The sequence below is a fragment of the Pogoniulus pusillus genome, chromosome 1 (assembly GCF_015220805.1).
Source record: "Pogoniulus pusillus isolate bPogPus1 chromosome 1, bPogPus1.pri, whole genome shotgun sequence".
NCBI lineage: Eukaryota > Metazoa > Chordata > Aves > Piciformes > Lybiidae > Pogoniulus > Pogoniulus pusillus.
The window spans coordinates 26494834-26516339 of NC_087264.1; the positions used below are offsets into that span (position 1 = coordinate 26494834).

The 21506-nt window shown below is 56.3% G+C and overlaps 1 protein-coding gene across 3 annotated transcripts in view; it reads right to left on the reverse strand.

Moving 5' to 3' along the window:
• Positions 1 to 20689, reverse strand: part of DGKZ (diacylglycerol kinase zeta) — a 45011-nt gene extending 24322 nt beyond the window's left edge. For 2 of the 3 annotated variants that reach the window (XM_064145426.1, XM_064145417.1), the window contains exons 1-3: positions 13206 to 13290; positions 1064 to 1173; positions 137 to 943 (exon numbers count right to left, since the gene is read on the reverse strand). In XM_064145426.1, the coding sequence (XP_064001496.1) occupies positions 137 to 927 (791 nt within the window). In that variant the 5' untranslated portion in view covers positions 928 to 943; positions 1064 to 1173; positions 13206 to 13290. Of the gene's footprint in view, positions 1 to 136; positions 944 to 1063; positions 1174 to 13205; positions 13291 to 20402 lie in introns of those variants that run through there. The other variant, XM_064145434.1, reaches the window with a different exon arrangement.
• Positions 20690 to 21506: the final 817 nt, after the last annotated feature.

Sequence of the window (21506 nt, forward strand, 5' to 3'; positions counted from 1 at the left end):
CGCAGCGCTGCAAGACCCGGAGAGCAGCCAGAGCCAATGGTGCTGGCCCCTTCCCTACTTCCCCACCAGGCCTGGGTCTACACCCAGCCCCCCCTGCCCGAGGCATCACCCGCTGGCACGCTGCCATCATACATACAGCAGCCGGGGGCTCCAGCCGTCCAGGGCGGTGTGACGGGTGGGTTCCGGTCCCAAGCACTCAGGGAGGGCAGCAGAGGGGCACTCGGCTGCAGCTGCCCCTGCGCAGCGCTGGGCCCCCAGCCGCAGGTGGCCGGAGGGCAGCAGCCCGGACCGGAGGGCATCGCTGGAGCGGCGGCGCTGGCTGAGGCGGCGGTAGCAGCCTGGCAAGCCGTGGACGGCTCGGCCATAAATGAACTCCGTGGGCAGGCGGTGGGAGGAGGCACGCCGCAGGCAGCGGGGACGGCGGGACAGCAGCCCGGTCTGGAGCGGGCGCAGCCGGGGCAGCATGGCCAGCCACCGCTCCTCGGCCCACCGCTCATGCGCGCCCCGCTTGGCTCCCGCTGCCACCTCGAAGCCACCGTCCTCTGGAGACTCGGGTGCGGAGCTGTTGGCGTGGGGTGCCCCCTCTGCCTGCTCCCCGGTGGGGATGAGGCTGGCCAGGAGGATGGAAGGACCCACCAGGTGGGCGTCGATGGCCCGTGCCCGGCCGCCGCGCTTAGTCTGCACGGCGAAGCGGGGGCTGAGGCAGGGCGGCGCCGTGCTGGAGCGGCGGCGGTGCCCGGGGTGCCGGGGCTGGCCCAGGCAGGAGAGGGCTGGCGGCGGAGTGCCTGAGCCACGGCGGCGCTGGGCCAGGGAGGCGGAGGGCAGCCCTGCCTGCGAGCGTCGCCTGGCCTTGCTCGTGGGCACGGCCACCACGCTGGTGCGTCGCTGCCCCTTCCTCCCGAAATGCCGCCTAAAAAAGGTTTCCATCACACCTGGATGGTGGCTGTTAACACAGAGACCAGGAGTTAAGTAGGCTCCCTCATGAGTCCCCAGAGCCAGGTTGCGGGGGTCAGGGCAGGGGGAGGAGGAGACAGCAGGGGACAGGGGAACATGGCAATGTCACCTGGGGTGCACGGCAGGGCTAGGACCTGCTTGCTGGGTAGATGCGTCACTGAGGCTCCCACTCCCCACAGCTCCCCCGCTCCTCGAATTTCGCAGCTCAGCCCAGGGATGCTGCAATGGCAGGGCAGGTGTCAACATCTGGCTGGGACCCTCTGCAACCCCTGCTCGCGGCTGTGGGACTGGCAGAGCCCCTGCACTCTGAAGTGCTAACCAGCACTGGTCACAGAATCACAGAATTGCCTAGATTGGAAAAGACCTTAAAGATCTTCAAGTCCAATCATTAGCTCAACACTGACAAGTCCTCTACTAAACCATATCCCTCAGCATCACATTTAAACAACTCTTAAATACCTCCAGCAGTGGGGACTCCACTGCTGCCCTGGGTAAGCCATTCCAGTGCCTGAGAACCCTTTCAGTGAAGAAACTCCTCCAAATATATGCACCGTTTTAAATTGGAGCAGTTCCTCACCTGGTGCAGGGGGGCTGGGACTAGAAGATCTTTAAGGTCCCTTCCAGCGTGAACCATCCTATGAATCTATGAATAATACCCAATCTAAGCTTCTCTTGCTGCAACTTGACACCATTTCCTCTTGTTCTGTCACTTGTTACTTGGTTGAAGAGACCACCTGGTCCACCTAGTTTGCCCATGGGAATCACTTTGGCTAACCCATCAGCCTCAACAAGTTCACAGCAAATTGCAACTTAGCCCTGCTGAGTTCTAAAGAAGAAAATCAGCCAGACAGTTAAAAGCAGGGCAGGCAGACTTGGTAGAAGCTGGCTGAGAGAGCTGGGTAGCATGGAATAAAGCTAGGAAAATCATCCCATTAGGCCTGCACAAAACTTCCCTCTTTTGATGGAAAGAGCTTTACTGCGGACTCTTGACCTTTCCCCGCCCAGCCCTCAAAGCTCGACAGGCTGCCCAGACATGGAGGCAGTCTGTGGAAAGCCCCAGGCACAGGTGGAAGATCTTGCAGCAGTTTCAGCACTGGTGGCTTGGCACACAAAGGCTGGAATGGAAGGGGCTGAATCTGGCTAGCTCCAGCATTCCCCTCTCTCTGGAGCTAGTGCTTCGTTTCCCACCCTCCAGCCACCTCCTCTTCAGCTGCTAAGTGGGATTTAAGGACAACTACAAAAAAAAAACCCACCAAGACCCACAGTTAGGTAGAAGCAAACTTCTGTCTGTTCAGTAGTTCCCAAGGCAGACAACTCCAGATCATGGCAGCCTGCAGGCACACACAAGCCACCACTGTCACTCTCAACAATTCCCATGCTGTACAGAGCATCTCCTCCATCCACTGTGAGAGTACAGACATGCTGCCCACCACTGCACTAAGATTGGCATCTGCTCCACTTGCCTCTACCTTCTTCTCTTATGCTCTTTCATGCATTTGCCTGCAGGTCAGCAATAGCAGAGGACCTTCAGGAGAACACTCTGATCCAAACTTCCATTGGCCCAAAGTCCACACAGACAGAGGGAAATCTGTCAAAAACTTCCCTTTCTGTTTGGGAATTAGATATAAGATAGGACATGTGTGTTATTTTCTGGACCACAATCTGCAGCTTTGGCTTAGTGTCTGAAGCACAAGAAACCCACTGGGTTGTGCCTCTGCTTCTTTTAGATAAGCATAAAGCTGATTATTGATTTTTTTAATTTCTGGAGGAGACCAGGCTTGGTTTGGGTTTGGTTTGCTCCAGGCTGGTAGGCACAGAAGCCAGCTTTTTAGTTTCCAGAGTCTCATTGCCAGGTCTGTACTCAAGTAACTCAACACAATGAGTGGAGAAAGGACAATAATGCCCTCCAGAGAGCAGCACCAGGGCAGCTAAAATCCGGATGAACTGAAAACAAAACCAAAAGTGCCATCTCCTCAGAGGGTCTCAAGTCCCACCAGAGTGAGCAATGCAAGTGCTTGGTCACCAGCTGGTTAACTATCACCCCACCAAGACCCATGCAGTTTTGCAGAGGCCAAAAGCACATTTTTCTGGTCACCCTGCTCCCTGTCTGTCCCCAGTTGTACAGTGCTCCACTCCCACCCCCTCTCCCCATTGTCTGCAGGATGATGCACAGTAAATTGTGCCATCAACAATGGGTGTTAAAAATTGTCTGAACAAATACAATGTGATATAACCCCCAAGGAAGGACACTGCCTGGGTGTGGGATGCTGCAGCAGACCCTTTTTGGCCACCTTTAGCTGCAGGGGGAGACATAATGACCACCTACATCCTAAACAAGCTGAACAGATGCTCCCTCCTGGTCCAGATTTTACACTAGCATGAGGCTACTCTGCAGCTTGCTGAGCTGCTATGGGCAGGAAGATCTCTCAACACAGCTTCCTTCCTTTTTGCACCACAGTCTCGTGAGGAAATCTGCTAGAACAACCTTGGCTTGACATTTATGTTTGAGTACTAGCTGATTACAGCCATTTTTGTCTTCAGTGCTGTCTGCAAGTGGCACATGGACTCACACTCTAGCCACCAGTGGTGAAGGTTATTAGCAGGCAATCATCTGACAGCCCACAACAGCAGCACCAGCTCAGATATGATGGGTGAAGGCATCCTCATCTCTTGCAACCTGCTTCCAATATGAGCTCCAAATGGTATATCACAGATGTTGAGAGCTGCCACTGGTGAGGCAGATGGACAGACTGCTGGAGGTACCCAGGGTTGATGTGTATCAGCAGAGATGAGCGTAGAGCAGCTGGGGAACCAAGAACGAGGCAGAGAGGAGCATGAGAGGAGCTAAGACATGGAAGCCTTTGGCCTTCTCTGTGTGATCCCATCACATCTCTGGGTTCTCCACTGTTGCTGGGATGAGAAGGAGAAGAGCTGGCACCTGTAGCTGGTCTGCAGACTGCCTTGCTCAGCTCAATTAGGTAGGGAGGCTGGGTGGACACAGCCTGGCACGTGCAAGGTGGAAGGAAAGGAAGTTCTGCTGCAGGCACTAGGATATCAACTCTACACTTATGAGCACTATCTTTTTAATCTCCTTCTCTGAATGAGGAAGGAGCTCTGGTCTGCTCATGACCTGAATTCAGAGCTCTTTGGAGCTTTTTTTCCTAACCAGATCTCTTAGAGCTCCTCAGCCTTCTACACTCCTTGCCTGGCATCACTGGGCAGAGATGCTTTTGATGCAGGAAAACGTCCTGGAGCACAGGCAGGCAAGAGTGCTGTCCTCAGGAGCTGAGGGGGAAGAAGGCAGCTGCAGGAAGCTCCCTGGACACTCAGAGCAAGCTGCAACCTCTTAGTCCGAGGACAGAGCTAACACAGATCCTGCCACTGAGGTTGTATGCCCTTAGAAAGCCAAGCAGAGATTGAAGACTTAAAACTTGCATCTCCTAACTTCAGTGCACACACAGCTGATGGATCAGATCAGCTGACATGGAGATCTCTGCACAGGCAGCAGCCATCCCTCCTGCAGTGGTGGTAGCTCCAAAACCAGACAGGCTGACTCCTAGGGCTAAACACACAGTGCTCCCCAAGTCATAGGTTCTGCTATGTCAGGAGGACCTTCCTGATATTCAGTCCTGTTATTATGCTTTGCTTTACTAGCCTCAGTTAAATTCCCAGGTCCCACATTGACCAGTTCCTCTGCATCCTTAGACACACAGAGGAATGCTCAGCCCTTCCTTTACATTATTATCCCCTCTGTGCCTCCAGCAGCCTGGTCTATTTCTGCCAGTGCCCAGAAGCAAGAGAGATCTCCAGTTACCTTCATACAGTGCCAAATCTGCCATCCTGTTCCTGGCGTCAAGGGTGGCAAGAAGAACCTGCTGCAGGACACTAATGACAGCAAAACACACAAGCCTTGAGAAGTCTGACTTAAAAAACACCATCAGTTCCTCCTGACCTTTTAGCAAACCTCAGTTAGTCGACTGGAAAGCATTTTTTCCAATCGTGGGGCTAGGGCAAAGGAAACAAGCTCAAGAGGTTTGCCCTGTTCCGTGATGAGTGCCCATTCTGATGGCAGCTAGCTGTGTACCTGCATCCCAGCTTGCTGTTGATGCTGGGGAGCTGCTGTGACACTGGAGCTGGCAGCATGCAAGCAGGAGCCCATTTCAGTTTATAAGCTGCCTTCCCCTAGAAAGGACACTTACGCAGCTCAATCACAGGGAAAGTGTAAGTGCTATTAATAGCCACCCTTGAATGACACCAAGATATCCTGGGCTTTTGCCTCTGTCTCCACTCTGCCAGGACACTGCAGAGACCAAAGGGAAAGAGCCTGGGAGTCCATCCAGGGAGCTGCTGCTCATCCTAGCCCTGCTGACATACCACTCCTTGCTTTCGGTTTCCATCACAAGCTCACACCAACTCCTCATTTCAGTGCTCTGATACTCAGTATTCCCATGTACACTGCTGTCCCACCATCCCTGCTGAGATCCTGTACTCCACTCTCCTATCCTGCTCCTAAGCATCAATCACTGACCCTTCCTCACCTTTGGGTTCCCTGGCCAGCCCTCTCCAATGTGCCACGAATTGCAGCCTGCACAGATGATGTCTGCTGAGGGAGAACAGTGGTCATGATCTGGTGCAGACCTCAGCCTTGGATTTCAGTGAGGTGGGCACAAGTTCCCAAACTGTGCAGCTTGCTTCTACCCCAAATCTCCATTCCTGATGTAATCTCTTCTATGTCACACAAAGAAAAGAGTCAGCAGCAACCCTGTGCTGGGTCCAGCACAAGCAAGATGTGGCTCCCTCTGGCACAGGCATAGGGAGGCTCTGCCCAAACCAAGAGCCTTTCAAAGCATAGTGAGGGGTGAGCTGCAGGCTGTGATCACCTTCTATTTCAGGATGTATTCATCTGATCTACTGCAGCAAGTGCCACCACCTACACAGGCCACAGCACCTCACTCCCAAACTCCAAGCTGGAAGAGCATGGCATTCCCGAGGCAAACCGTGGCCAAGAACATCCTCAGTTGTACTGTCACGCTCATACTGCGGAGGAGGAGATTACTGCTGCAACCTTAAGGTTGCCCTTTCAGGCTGCAGAAGGCAGTTTCAGGTCCTTCCAGAGCAATCGAGGGGAAGAGGTTCCCCTCAATCTCTCAGCAAGACCTGGGATTGATCTGGAGGACTTCAGACCCCTCTCCTAGTGAGAAAGCAAGGCGAGGACTTACAAACTGGCTGGTGCTCACATGCATGCAGCTGCAGAGGACCTTCACCCAGCCCTGAGGTCTTTGCAGCTTGTCATAGAAAACTTCTCCAAGGGGCAAAGTCACTTTGAAGGTACTGCCCAAGACCATGCAGTGACCTGAATGCTGTTCCCCACTGCCTGGCCCTGCCTTGATCAAGGCAAGACCAAAGGAATCTGCCACCTGACCCTCCTGCCTGGCCCTTCACAGGAAAATGCTCTCAAGCTCAGTTTGCTGTGCAGAGCAGGGGCTGGGAGCAGACGGCCCTGAGATTTTTTTACCAGTTCCTAGCACAACCCCCACACCCTTCTGGTGGAAGCTCCATCCTGCCTCTCCCCAAGCTCTGCACAATGCCCTGGTGCCACCACCCCTTCATCACCTTTCCAGGGTGGACCTGAAATTTGCTTTAAGGCACATCTGCCAGACTTGCTCAGACCCTCCACTTACACTTCATTAAGTGAAGGCTGTGCCAGCCCTAAGGCTCAGAGTCATGTTCCCATTACAACAATGTGATTTCCTTCCCCAAATCCATGGAAGACAGTGTTTTGTCTTAATTTAAACCAAAGCAGTCTCCTTGGAGGCTCCTGGGATGACTCTGGGCATTCATATCCCTTGACAACTTTCCACCACCATAACATTGTGAAGTTTATTTGCCACTACAGTAAATCATCTGCCTCCTGGTTATCAAGAAACCCGACAGCCCTGATTTAAACAATCTGCTGCTGTGTTTGGCAAGCCTTATGGCCTCAGGCAGTGAATTAATCCGGGATGAAACACAGGGGTGAGCAACCACCTCCAGCATGCTGTGGGTGAGGCAGAGCAGGGGTCGAGGGAGCGGCCGGCCATGCAGTTTCTATTTTAGTCCCATCAGCAGGACCAGCAACACAGGCTGGGAGGGGCTTTGGGAGTTTATTCTCTCTCTCTGTCCCTTTGCAGTGACATGCATGAAGGAAAGCACTGGGGAGCCAAGCAGGGCCTCCAGGCAGTTTGGATGCTCGGTCAATGGTTTCTTTAGCAGATTCTCACCACTCTCCGCAGGGCTGGTTTCTTCCTTCAGCATGCACAGTTCTGTGCCTCCCATCAAGGAGCGACACAAGGGACATGCTATTTAAAGGGAGGCTGGTCCCACAGCCCACCTGTCTAATCCAAACTCCATAAGCAGCCCCAACGTTCTCCCCCTTGCCAGTGGGGACAAAATCCCCACTGTAGTGCTGTCCTGAGCTGATCAATGTGCAGCATCTGCCCAGGGCAGCAGCTCCGGGGAGGAGGTGATGCAACTGGTGTGAAGATAAAGCTGCAGCACAGCAGGTGCAGAGCACAGGCAGTGATACCCAGGACTGGTAAGTCTTTGGACCTCTCAAAAGCATGTAAAGACCTTTGCACTTTCCAAAGCAAAGCCAAGAGAGCCCCAGGCACTCAACTACAGGCACTGACAACAGAAAGATGGGAGCTGCGTGCCCTTCTCCACCCTATGGTAGAGATTGGGAAAGGTATTCCACTGGTCCCAGCAGAAGCAGGGTGTCTCACTGCCACCAGTACCAGGGGAGATGCCAGGAGCCCACAAGTCTGTATTGCTTCCCTAAACCAGGGCAAAAAGCCAAGGTTTGGGGGTCCCAGCCCAGCACAGATTGGCTCCCCGCACTGCTGTCCTCTGCCACCTGCAGATGTCCTGCAGCCATCCCTATGTCACACAGCCTAGCAGGACACAGCCAGTGCTGTAACGGACAGCACACTGGAAGGCTGGAAACGCGCCTCTGGGCGAAAAAACCCGTGCCCTGCATCCAAAGGGAAAACGACAGCCAGATGCCATCGAGTACCACAGCAACTGCGTCCCATGGAGCCTTCACCTCAGCCCGGGGCACAACTCGAGCCCAGGGGCTCGCTCCAGCCTCCAGGAGCAAACAGCTCAGCAGGAGTAAGGTTAAGTGTCTCGGGGATGACTCTGGGATCTGCTCCCCCTGCCCCCCCCATCGGGTCGGGACTCAGCACCTGCCCAAGCAGCACCCGCGAACCCAGAACTGCCGCCCCCGGTCCCCTCCCATCCCCCGCCAGGCACAAACAAAAGCAGCAAAAGAAGTTGGAGGACGAGGAGAGAAGCGGAGAGCGTGGGGAGAAGCCCCCATGACCTGCTCCGGAGCGGCTGAGAGGGTCCCTTCCAGGCGCCGAGCGGGTGGCGGCGGCCGCGCAGCAGCGGCGGGGACCAGCCCTGCCCAGCCAAGTCCTAGTTTGGAGAGCGAGCGCTGGGCTGCTCCCCGCCTCCTCCCGCGCTGCTCGGGCCCCGACGGCGCTCGTTAAAGTCACCGACCGCACTTCCTCCCGCCTGCCCGCGCCGGAGGGGCCCAGAAACACAAACGGGTGTCCTGCCCCGGCACCCAGCTGCAATCCGAGCGCCCGACTGCACCGGGGGATGTCACCGCTCCCCTCGAGCGGCAAGAGCAGAACCGAAGAGGCTAACAGCGGAATTCGCCGAGGAGGTGACTCGCTCCCGCCTCTCTGGGACCTCGCTAAAGGGGATATGCAGGGCTGGTGGGAGCCGAGCCACCTGCCACGCTCACGCAGAGGAGGTTACTTGGTCCTCAATTACGGACAGTGTCTGGTCTGGGTGGGCTCCACAGATGCCTCAGGAGCTTTTTACCTCCCCTTGTTGCTTCTAACCCCCACTTGAGACCTCTCACAGCCCAGCTGGGGACTTCCCCGTTACACTTCACTGCTATCCAGGTCCCCCCGGCTGCCCCCAGAGACCCGCTCCTGGCTAAATACAACACAGCTTCCTTTTGGGACCATGAAACCTCTCTTGACTTTGGCCTTTTCAGAGGGGGGGGGCCCATGCCGAAGGCCAGCTGACCCCAGAAGCCTGCTAGGTGTGAGTCACCAACTGCTGTTATTTCAGTCATTTACCCGTGGATGGGAGCCCAATAGCCATGCACGTGGCCGTATTGAGTCAGCACTGGTGGCCACAGCTGGGACCTCATCCTTTCACACCCTGTCTCCTCCTGCCTGCCCCTGCCCCTGCCCCTTCCCTGCATGTCATGGGTAAAATTAGACAGTGAGCTCTCCTCTGTTTGTAGGAGCTTGCATGGATTTGGACCATGTCCAGGGCTCCCTGGGGCCTGAAGAGAGACTCCAGTAAAGCAATCATAACAAAACATCAAGGGAGGTTGTTGCCAATGCGATGAAGGAGGACAGCTGCCTTGAAAGTGGTTCACAGGAAACCATTACCCAGAGTGGAGCCAGGCCTGAGTTCCCACCACTGCTGCTGCTTCTGTCACGGCAGAAGGAAGGAGTGGCCTTTGCTAAGTGGTGGGCAAAGACACATGAGCAAACCACCAAAGCTGCTCTGGGGATAGCATTCAGCCTTTTCTCACGGTGCCAAAAGGGAAGGGGAGATGATGCCCACAGCAGGCAAGAGATGTTCAGCCCTTCTTCCTTCAAACCTGGCAGCTGCTGAAGGAGGGAGGGGTCTGCCCCATTTCCTACACAGGCTATGTGTCCTTCAGATTTCCCTTCCCAGTGCCAGGAAAAAGCTAGCTGCCACTAGCAGCTGAGCAGGCCTGGCATCCTCACAGCTCTAGGGTGGCCAGCTGTGGAGGGGAGGCTGAAGAAGGGTCCCTAGGAACAGTTCCCAGTTCGTTGCTGTTAATACCCACTTACTGGGACTGGCAGGATGTGCTATCCTAGGAACAGTTCCCAGTTCGTTGCTGTTAATACCCACTTACTGGGACTGGCAGGATGTGCTATCCTAGGAACAGTTCCCAGTTCCTTGCTGTTGATACCCACTTACTGGGACTGGCAGGATGTGCTATCAGAGGAAATTAAAATCATGGTGTTTAAAAGCCAGCCATTCAGAGAAACAAAAGCCTTCTAAGAGATAAGGTGATCCAAGGGCTGAAACACCTCTGCTGTGAGGATAGCTTGAGGGAGCTGGGGTTGTTCAGCCCGGAGAAGACTCTGGAGTCATCTTATAGGCACCTTCCAATACCTGAAAGGATCTTACAGGAAGGCTGTAGAGGGACTTTGGGATCCCTAAGGGTGTCTAGTGATAGCACAAGAGGGAATGATTTGAAGCTGAGGGAGAGTATGTTATACTGGATCTTATGAAGAATGCTTCAGTATGAGAGTGGTGGTACTCTGGAACAGGCTGCCCATGGAGACTGTGGATGTCTCCTCCCTGGGAGTGTTCAAGGCCAGGTTAGATGAGGCCTTGAGCAGCCAAGCCTAACTGAGAGGCATCCCTGCCCATGGCCAGCAGGTTGGAGTAGATGATCTCTAGGGTCCCATCCAACCTAAACCCTTCTATGATTTGTGTAGCTTGTCTCCAGTCCCATCTCCAGTCAAGGAAACCTCTCCAACCACCCCATGCCTGCCCTGCTCACCCTGTCCTGCATAGCAGAAAGCCCCACTGACACTGCCTGCTGCTCCTCATCCCTTGACACAGTTCCACCTCCTCCCTGGAGGTCCTGGATGGCAGGAGCCAAACATGCAAACAGTAAAAGCCCAAAAGGATGTCCAGGATGGACTGTACCTGGCCCAAAAATCCCTTCCAAGTAGACCAGCAAGCAAGAAAGTCCTCTAAATCCTTTTCCATGGAGGCAGCAAGAGTGGGAAGGGCAAGAGCCAGCCAGGCAACCCTTCCTGCTGTCATTGTAACTTAGACTTTCTACTGTAGGGTCCCACACACCTGAAACCTCCAGGGGGCAGTCCCTGCAGGTGTCTGAAAGGGGTTGGGGAACTGCTCAGCACCCTTGAGAAACTCAGTCCCCAGTAATCTCCACTCCCCCACAAGTCTGAGGTTAAGACAGGAAAAGCACCTCCCATTTCTGCATCCCAAGCCTTCATCGTGACCCTGTGACTAAGCACTGCACATGCTGACTTGCCACCCAAAACACAGTTGTTTGTTTAACTGTGACCCTGCTGCTGATGCCAAGCTTAATCTTTGGTTTCACTTTCTCACCTCGTGGCAGTGAGCTACCAAAACTTCTTCTCCCCCACCTCATGCCCAAATTAAAGTAATTCCTTCTAGCAGGGTTAAATCTGCCACTTCTTGGGTTTGCTAAATATCAGCTTGACCCTCTGCTACAAACGGGAGGGCAAGAGAAGTTGCTTCTTTGGCTCCTCCACCTTTTCTGTTTTAAATGCCCTTGGCATATCTGCTCTTCCACACTTCCTTTTCTACTCCTGCCCTAACATCTCCATATCTGCCAGCTTCTGCAGCCTCACCAACAGGCTCTTCTCTCCAGCTATCTCAGAGAGATGGAGAGGAGATCCTTAGGCAAGAGGCACTGCCCAGTGTAGGGAGAAAACCACTTTCCCCCTTATTGGCATGGGCTAACACTGCATTGCAGACCATTCGCACAGGGCTGCCTCACTGTTCCCTGAGTTTCTCTGCTCCCACTCCCACGGGGTGACACCACATGCTCTGAGGAAGACCACCAGAGCAGGGGGAGCAACCCAAGTTCCAGGTGCCATTGTATCCACAGGACAAGGGGCAATGGGTAGAAGCTGAGGCATAGGAGGTTTCATGTAAACCTGAAGAGGAATTTTTTCACTGTGAGGATGACAGAGCACTGGAACAGGCTGCCCAGAGAGGCTGTGGAGTCTCCCACTCTGGAGATATTCAAAACCTCGAGATATCTGGATATCTCCAGGATAGCTGGAGATATTCCTTCTCCTCTGGACGTGTTCCTGTGTGATCTGGTCTAGGTGATCCTGCTGTAGCAGGGGGGTTGGACTGGATGAGCTTTCGAGGTCCCTTCCAGCCCCTGGCATTCTGTGACTCTGTATAGCTCCAAGTGCTACCAGGACACACAACCCCGTGCAGCAGGCTGTGCCTTCCAGCATCAGCCAGCCCACAGCCTTGTCTTGCAAATTCAAGCCAGGGAGCTCATCAGCTACTTCACCTGTGGCAGCACAAACAAAAAGCTCCACACGGATGCTTTGCAAAGCCCTCTTTTGCAAAAGAAAGTAAAACCAGGAGCAAGGAGACAAGGCTAGCAACCCTTCAGAGGGGACACGCCACAACACCCAGCTGAAGCAAACCCCAAGGAAAGTGCTGGAGCTGCACAGCTGGCTGAAGAGCTCCGAAGATCGACCGTGCCCTCTGGTGTTCACACCATGACTCTGGGCTTCCCCAGAGCTCCTCTGCAGATCACTAACCACACCATACTGCCTCTCACAACACCTCCGAGCGCTGATCTCCCAAGCAGCACTGGCACACGAGACTTTTACTTCTACAGGGACAGGCAAGTTGGAGGCCAAGCAGGAAGGCCCAGGATGCCATACAGACAGAGCGACACCCAGAGAAACTGCTGAGCAGAAGCCAGGAAGCAGCAGCCCTCAGAGGGGTGTTGCACTGCAGTGCTTCTGCCTGGCGCTCACCTCAGTGCAGCCAAGCCCTGACCAGGCAAGTGTGCTGCTCCACGGACACCATGGCACAGGGAGCCTGCAGAAGGAGACCTGGGACTTATCCCAACTTCCACATCCTCTCAGGAGCACTTGTGAGCCCCCAACACCATGGCTATCTTAGGCACTAACTTCCACACAGCAACTACGTCCCAGCAATTGTGGCTGCCTCCCAGGCCCTGTTTTCCCATCAGGTCTGGCAGCTCCAGCCCTATTGACCTTCAAGGTGCTTCAGCTCTCTGCCTAAACCACCTCTTGGCATTGTCATCTTAGGCCCTTGAAGCACTCAGCATGCACAGGGTCTAGCTGCTATGGCCCCAACACCCACAATGGCTTGACATGGAGGAGGAAGACCTCAGCTGACCTTCACCCAAACACCACCAAAACAAGGGCTGCCACGTTAGCCAACAAAAGGTGTCAGTGAGTTGCCCTCTAGAAGAAGGTTAGTGACACAGGCAGCAGGAAAGCAGCCTGGCTGTCAGTGGCCTTGGTTAGTGTGACACACGAGGGTGATGTGGGGTCAGGCGTGGGCGAGAGGGAGCAGAGCTCTTGAGCAGAAACGTTGCAGCAGCTGCTGGCACTACACAGCCTGTGCAAGCCAATAAAAATACCACATACTTATACACCGCCGGCCGGTGCTTTATCCTCCTGGGTCCCCATCGGCTGGGCTGGCTGCCCTGGAGACAAGAGAAGACACCTTTGTGGGGCAGGTGGAGTCTAGGGACACAAAGAGAGTGGTCAGCAAGCTCTCCCCACACATATGCCTTGCTGCCCAGCACACGGCACCATCCTCCCTCTCCATGGCTTTGCCATCCTGGTGCCACCCCTCCAACCCACAAGGTCTCCCCACAGGGCTTTGCAGACTCCCAGGGCCCCAATGACACCCACACTACTGTCCCTGCTGTCAGCCATGGAGGTTAATGCAAGCAACACATCTGCAGACCTGGGGTCAGCAAGGCTGCTCCTCCCTTCAGAGTCACCAAACATCAAGCACCACACCCCAGCTTCTGGGATGCCAGCACATCCCAGTCCAGAGTCACCTCCATCCAGCCTGATGCTGCTGGCTGCAACAAGGAAGCCCAGATCCTGCACCTCCATGGGATGCACAACTGAGGAACCATGTCGGATTGGCACAGAGAAGGGAATCTTGCTTCTCTTCCTCCTCCTCTGCACCAGCCTGGCTCCTGGCAGCCCTAACCTCGACTGCTGGGTCCAGGCACAGATTTGAATTTCAAATAAATCATGAAGGCACTTGCCAAGCCTTGCATGGAGAAGCATTGTTTGGGCTGGGCAGAGCAGGTCACCTGCTCCCAACCCTCCAGCTGCTGTGCATGGGCACTGAGCCCTGGGACCCCAGTCCATCATCAGACAGCTCTTGGAGGACACAGTGCAGAGTGGGAGCACCTTTGCCGAGACCCCTCTAAAACCTGCCCCTACCACATCTGCCCACTCCAGAGTTGCAAGGAAACTCGTGGGTGGGTAATGTTGTTGTTTGAGTCCAGGCAGGCAGTCCTTGGCAGCAGCCTCTGTCAGAGCATCTCCTGGCCCCAGGCCAACCCACAGCTCAGCTGGGTGTCAGGCTGGGGAGCAAGGTGCCTCCCACCGTGCATCCCAGCAGCTCTCATAAAGCCAAAGCCCTGCCACCTCTTAATCCCACCATCTGCCAGCCTCTGATGGGTGTAAAATCCATGCAGAAATCATCCCACTCTCCCCCCTCCCGGCCACATTTCAGCGGTGGCAGCTGCCAAGCACCTGCTGCCAGAGTGCCCTACGCCATGTCCGCTTGCGTGGTGACCTCGGGCTTGGGCGGTAAGAGGCTTAGTGCTGGATCTGAGTGGCTCCTGGCCAGGGCAGCAAGGCAGGACGAGATATGGATAATCTGCTTGAGAGGGAACTTTCACACGGAGGAGACAGCACGTGGCTGGCCACAGAGACCCCTGCTCCCTCTCTGGACTGGCTACAGGCTGTGCCTAGAGGTCAGGAGCTTGGAAGGAGGCTCCAAGCTGTCTTAAATACTTCTGCCCCACGATTCTTCATCTTCACCCTAGTGGTAAGCCCTGACCCAGAAAGGATGTGGGACCCTCAAGCAGGGAGAAGTAGGCAGGAAGGAGTCCCCCACCCTCTGGCTCTGGATCCACACCTGGGCTGCCAACGGTAAGCAAGGGACAGGCTGCTCCAGCACCCACATTTCCTGTGTGAGCCAAAGTGCACCAAAACGAGGGGAAAACCCTCTGCATCGAGCCTCTTTGTTAGCTGCCATGACTTCCTGGGACAGCCAGCCTGTGGGCACACGTGATCCTCTGCAAAGCCACAGCAGCTTTCCACACTGCTCCAGTCCCACTGAGCGCCAAGCTGCAGCTGGAAGGGAGATGGGGGCAGGGGGGAAGACCCTGCTGTTGCTGGGTGGGTTTTCACACCTCTCTAGCCAGAAGCCCTGTCCTGCAGCTGGGATCAGTCTGCTGTACCATGAACTGGCATCTTGTGGTCTGCAAGGTGCACTGAAAGGCATCTTCCACCAGCACAGGACATATGGAGATCAGGGCAGCAACCAAAGGGCAGCTACCTCTAGCCACAACTCTGTCTGCCCCTAGAGAGGCTTCCCAGACCAGTGCCATGTACCTACCAACCAGCACCTACATTTTGGGCAGCATCCCCAAGTCATTCAGAAACAGGTCCCCAGCTCCCACTCATTCCTGTCAGCTAGGCAGGGTTTCTCCAAGACAGGTATGCTTAGCTTATTTCCCCAGGATCAGCTGTAAGATGGGCAAAGCTCAGGCAGGCCGTTCCCAGGCACAGGAGCAACGGCCACAGGTAGAAACTGGAACTAGCAGCCCAGCCCAGACAGCACAACCTGCCTGGCAGGCAAGGCTGAGGGCAGGAGGGCCATTAACTCCTACTGTCTAGAATGGTAGGAACCGGTAAGAGGTCCTCTCAGTTACTCCCTGGTGTAAGGAGGAAGAGTTTCCCCCGGGGGCAAAGCTCATGGTTAACTACAAAGTTAATGCCCTCAAGCATCAACCCCTAAAATGCAGGCAGGAGAAGAACCAATGCTGGGTCTAACCCAGGCATCCAGCATGGACTGGAGGACTCCATCCCTCTAGGGCACTACTGGTCTGGCCTCATCACCTGCCTTGACAGAACTTTCTCCTCTGCTTGATGTCCTGACAGGGAGAAGAAGAAGGCCTCCCAGCTCCCAGAGAGAGACTGCAGCTGCTGCTGGGCCTGCAAGTTGCAACAGAAACAGAGAGTATTACTTCTGTAAAGACAGGGCAAGGATCTGGACTTGGGATCACAGAGACAGAGCCTTTTATTCCCTGGTGCCAGCTCAAAAACCAGCAGGACAAGTTTCTCCTATTTCCACGCCTTGCCCACGGCCCCAAGTCAGTCCTCCACCAGAACTCCTACTTCCAAAACTCTCCAGCAGAAGTCATTCACTTCCTGCCAGCCCCCATCTCTTCCAAAAAGGACAGTTCATGTGCCTCAAGACTCACGGAGCCCAAGCGTCAGCCAGGAGCCCTAGCTCTGCTCCCGAGCTCAGCATCTCAGTCATCAGCCGTTTAGAGGAGCTAGCAGGCAAGTGAATGCGTGGCTGAGAGCTAGCTCAGGAGCTTCAGCTCACAGAGTCACCTGGGAAAAAGAAACCAGAGCTCCACCGAGAGCAGAGATGGAAGTTATATTTAGAGGCTTTGCCAGGTCTCTGGGGAGACTGTCTGCTCCCCAGGCACAGCACCACGATGACTGAAGGAAATCCTACACTGCATCCACCACCACCTGCTAGAGCTCAGGTTGCCTTTCACAAGAGCATCCCCCCATGTCAGAGGGCTGGCCTGGCCCTGCCCTAGGAGCACCTGCTCTTAGTCACCAAAAGGATCCATGTAATCAAGCAGCCCTCAAACTCTCCCTCCCGGCACTACTCATGGCTCTGCCCCTCCCTTCTCAAAGGGTCTCCTTGCAAAGACCTGTGCCCACTCCCGGTGTCCCCTTACCCCTCCACTGCCCTTCTCTCTTCCCACTGTTTTTGTTCAAAGGATGGATGAGGCACACCGTCCTCCCTCCTCTCAGCCCCTTGAGAAGATTACAGGGTTTCCTGGAGGGGATGCTCCAATTCCTAAACATATTAGAGCTCCTGTCACCTCCTCCAGCACAGGCACACAGAGCCATGGCTGCTCCTGCTGTGGCTGCTGGAGGGCATCCAGGGCTGGAGAGACATGGCAGGAGGCAGGCAAGGGGCACACCATGGAGGACCCCAGCCTCTGGGAGCAGCCAGGCCCTATCCCAAAAGTCCTACCACAACCTGGAAGCTGCCCCAGCCTCACTCCACCGAGAGGTTGTGCCGGCTGCCAACAGACATGGCTGCTCAGTGTGCCCAGCACTTTCCTTTCTCCTTGGTGAGATCAAAAGTCCCCGAGTCACCTCGTGTGAGGCCAGATCTGAAGCAGAGAGCACAGAGCAAACATGGCAGTGAGAACAACTCTCTCAGCACATCTGACCTGCCCTGCAAAGAAGCCCAGATGTCATCATAGGGAACAGCTGGGGACTCCCACAAGTGTCACTGGCCCAGGTCCAGCTAATACCATCCCATCACCTGTGAGAGGGACAGGGGAGGGAGGCTGGAGGGTTTCAGAGTGAGAGGTGTGCAAAACTGGCATGCATGGAGGTGGAGGAGGATTGCTCAACAGCTAGCTGGCAGCAAGGTGTATTGTGAAAAAGCCTGTCCTGAGGTAAGCAGTCTCAGCCTGCCAGCATGCAGATCACAAGGCTCCTCACTACTGCCTAGTCTTCCCCCAGGGCACCTGGGCTTTCCCTCACCCTGTAACAGCCCCTCTACCACACCACAATACAGCAAAGTGGAACCCGAAGCCCTGCACCCTGGCTGGCCTTGCTTGCCAGCCAAGTGCCATGCAGATCGGAGAGGACACAGTGGCAGCCCCCACACAGCAGGGATGGGGAAGGTTGGGCTGCCATCCTAGCAGCACCTCTCCCCCCCACTTTTGCATGAGTGAGTGTCAAGCTGCAAGAAAGAGGGTGACAAGCAACGTCCCAGAGACGTAGGCGGGTGCTTAGCTCAGTTTCTCAAGTGCCGTTTACCCGCATGCCATGCCACCCACAGACCTTCCCCGAGGCAATGGCAGGTGCCTCCAGGCTGGTGTGCAGGCTCCAGCACCACGCCTGACTAAAGGATCACAGACAAAGCTCCCTGCAGGGCAGCTGTCCACTGGCTGCCCAATGCTGGCCACGCTTAGGCTGTTGCACGAGACTCAGCCATCAGGCTACCACACACCTCTGCTGAAGGGAGGCACGTTAAAGACTCTAAAGTCCACAGAGAAGACCCATCACAGCCTCTCAGGAGACAGCAAGAAAGGGGCTTCATCCTCAGCACTTGCAGTCCTTCCCCAGGTCCCTCCTGCAAAGTGCAAACCATGCTGTTCAGCCACAGCACAAGAAACAGGGCACCTAGGAAGGAAATTTAATCCTAACTGCCTATTATCTGATCAGCCCAAATCCCTTTATCAGTCCAATTAAAAGACTTACCCATCCGTGGCCCAGATGCACGTATTGTGCACTTGTCTCCGTCAGCTCTGGAGCCAATTACTCCACCCTCCTCTAAGGCTATTACAAGGTACAGAAATAAGCCCACTTGCAAAACACAGGGGACTAATGTACCAACAGAGGCCACAGCTTGGGGGCTCACCCCTCTTCTGAACAAGTCGTCTTGGGGCTCATTTGTCCCTGGGACAAGACATTTTGGACACTCATCCCTTGCCTGGCTGTACCTGTGGTGCTGCTGCTGCTGGCAGAGCCCAGCAGGGTGCACCTACCATGGGAGCCCTCTCTCTGTGAGAGATGCTGCTAGAAGGCAAGCTCCTGCCTCTTACTGAAGTTTCCTCTAGAACTACTTCCCAGCCACATATGCTCTGGCTGAAGCCCAGAAACAAAGTGGGTGCAAACATTCCTCACTGGTGGCAGCGTTTGGAGGGTAGGTGCTGCCTGTACTTCTCAGTGAAAGCACACCAAAACCTTCCCCCGCGGTTCCCTCGGAGGAGGTGAAACTTCACACCCGTCCTCTGCTCCAGCGATTTTAGGTGGGCACGAATTTGGTGACACGCAGTCAGTTATCCCGCATGGCTTCCAACCAAGCCCACCTCCCACAGGCACATGTGGGAGCCCCTCCCTTCTTGAAGGCCCATGGAAATCTCTCCCTGCAGTTCCTGGGGCTGTATTCATCGCTCTAAGCTGGAGGCCGCTGGGTCTTTCCACTAGCAGAAGGGCAAGAGAATCATCCATGCATCAAACCACCTGGTGGCCATTTCCTGCTGTCCTGGTGGGTCTGCTGAGCTCCTCCAGCTCAGCACCTCCTGTCTGCCCTATTTGCCTCACCCTGAGTGTCCACACTGCAGAAGGTTGCTCACACACAGAGAACTTCCCCTCAGTGCAGGCTCTGATACACGTGGCAGTAATGGCAGCCAGAGCTTCTGGGAGCCAGAGACAGATGACATTCAGTATTGGAGACAGGCCAAAGACTGCCAGGAGGTCCAAACAGCCACTGCCACCAGTTCTGAAACCAGAGCAGAGGACAGCATCACTCCATGACGGAGTGACCTTGCAAACTCTCCACTTCCAGCTCCAGCTTGGCTGTCAAGGTTCAACATGGGGCTTCCCCTTCCATCTAGCACCTGTGACACCACCTGGGAGCACTGCATCCTGCTCTGGGCCTCCCTCTATGCCAAAAATGCTAACAAGCTGTAGCAAGTTCAGCACAGGGCCACCAAGACAGCTGTGGACAAAAGCTAACAGACCCAAGGTGAAGCCAGTAGGGGTAGTTTGGCTTCCAGAAGAGAAGGTTAATGAGGAATATTATTTCTATCTTCAGCTACAGAGAAGATCAAGCCAGATACTGCCCAGAGCATGCAGTGACAACCTGACAGACAATGGGCAAAGGCTGCAACTAGGGAAACTCCGAATAGATACTGGGGGTAAAAAACTCCCACGGAGCTGAAGCACAGGAGCAGGCACCCAGGGAAGCAATGCTGCCTCCAGCCTGGTGGCACTCAAAACTCTGCATCAGTGGCTGGATCAAATCTGGTCCTGCTTCAAAGTGGCAGGGTGGGCCATGCAACTTCCAAAGATCCCTCTGGCTGTCAATTATCCCTTTTTTTTTTTGCACCCCTCTGGAGGGCAGGGACATCCCTCTGTTTACATGAGCCGAGAAGCCCCTAGGTCCCACGAAGTGCAGGGAAAAAGTAAGCGAAGGAGTGTTTGGGAGCCGGGACGCCAGCAGGCAGCACAGGAGCAGCATAGCCAGCAGTCCGTCGGTCTCACGGCTGAAGGACAAGGACCGGGAGGAGTGGGGATGGAGACAAGTGTTTCCGAGCGGGTGGGAACGAACCCTCTGGAGAAAAGGCGCTGCGCTCTCCAGGGAGCAGCACAGACGATGCTTCCCAACTTCGCGTTGCTCGTGTCAAGCGCCCCAAAGGTGCGCCAGTCCTACACACCATGCCCTGCATCCTTCGGCGGCCGCGTTCAGCCGGTTGCTTACTCGGTAACCGGCACCAGCCGTCTCCGAAAGGCCTGGTGCCGTGGGTTCGGGGTGCAGCTGCTCACCGGCAGCTGCCCGCCGGCGGAAGGCTCCTCTCGGGCGGAGGCGAACCCGCGTCTCCGCAGCCTCCCATCAGGACGCTCCAGCTGCCCGTAGCCAGCCCCTGCTGCGGGGAGCCGGCCTCCTTCAATCCCCCCGCGACCCCCATCACCCCGCTGCCAGGTACCGGGGGAGTCGCTGCCCAGAGCCCGCGGGCACAGCAGTTGCCCGATGCTCACCTGCGCCCGAAGAGCTTGAGGCCAGTGAAGGGCTTGTTGCTGTGGCGGCGGCCCAGCGGAGGTGGCGGCGGCGGACCCCTCTCGGGCTCGGCGCCGCCCGACGCCCCGGAGGAGGCAGCGGCGGCGGCAGCGGAGAGAGAGCAGGAGGCAGAGGGCGAGCCGCCGGACGGCGGGGTCCGCGCCGCCTCCATGGCCGGGCTCGGGACTCGGCGCTGCCGCTACCGCCGCCCCGCGCCAGGGGAGGGGAGGGGAGCGGGCGGTCCAGGGCGGCCGGGGGCGGCTCCCGCCCGGCAGGGCCGGCAGGAAGTGCGGGCAGGCACCGGCGCCCCGGAGGCCGCGCAGCGTAGCGCCCCCTGCTGCCGCCCGTGCGGGAAGCGGGACTGGCGGCGGCGGCAGCCGGCCCGGCCCCGTGGCCCGGCGCCCGGCGCTGTCGGCTCAGGAAGCCGAGTGTCAGCCCCGCCGCCGACACCCAGAGCTCGGGAAGAGGCTCGGCGACAACAGCGTAGCCTCCCCCCGCCTCCTCCTCCTCCTTCTCCGCCTCCCATTGTTCAATACCGGACGAGGGGGGACGGAGCCAACAGCCCCGCCGCCACCGCCCTCTCGGGGGACCGGGAGCTACTAGCGAAGCGGACGCTGCAACTCCCTGCCTGAGTTTTACCCTGCCCGGCGAACCGCCCGCCCCGCTTCACCGTCTCCCGGGCGGGGTCGGAGAGTGGGGGCTTGGCTACTCCGCCCGGCCGGTGGTGCCGGGGCTGCCCTGCGACGAGGGAACGCTCTCCCCACCGGGCAGGGGCCGCGGGCAGCCCTCGTTTGCGTAGAAAATAAGTTGGTCGTGACGGCTGTCCCCCGCACTCCCCGGGTTGCAGAAGCGGGGCGGGGGGGGGCTGTCTGGGCAGGGTCCCAGCTGCCAACCCAGCGCAGCCGCTCCTACTGACCCCTGATCCCCGCAGGGTAGGTCCCGCTCGTCACCTTCAGGACCAGCCGTGCTCAGGAGGGCTGTCGGTGATGGGGACACAGGGAAACACCTCCCAGTGCCCACCAACTGCAAGAGGAGCCCGGCAGCCCAGCAAAGTCCGCCGACCCCTTGCACTCGCAGGTCGTGCC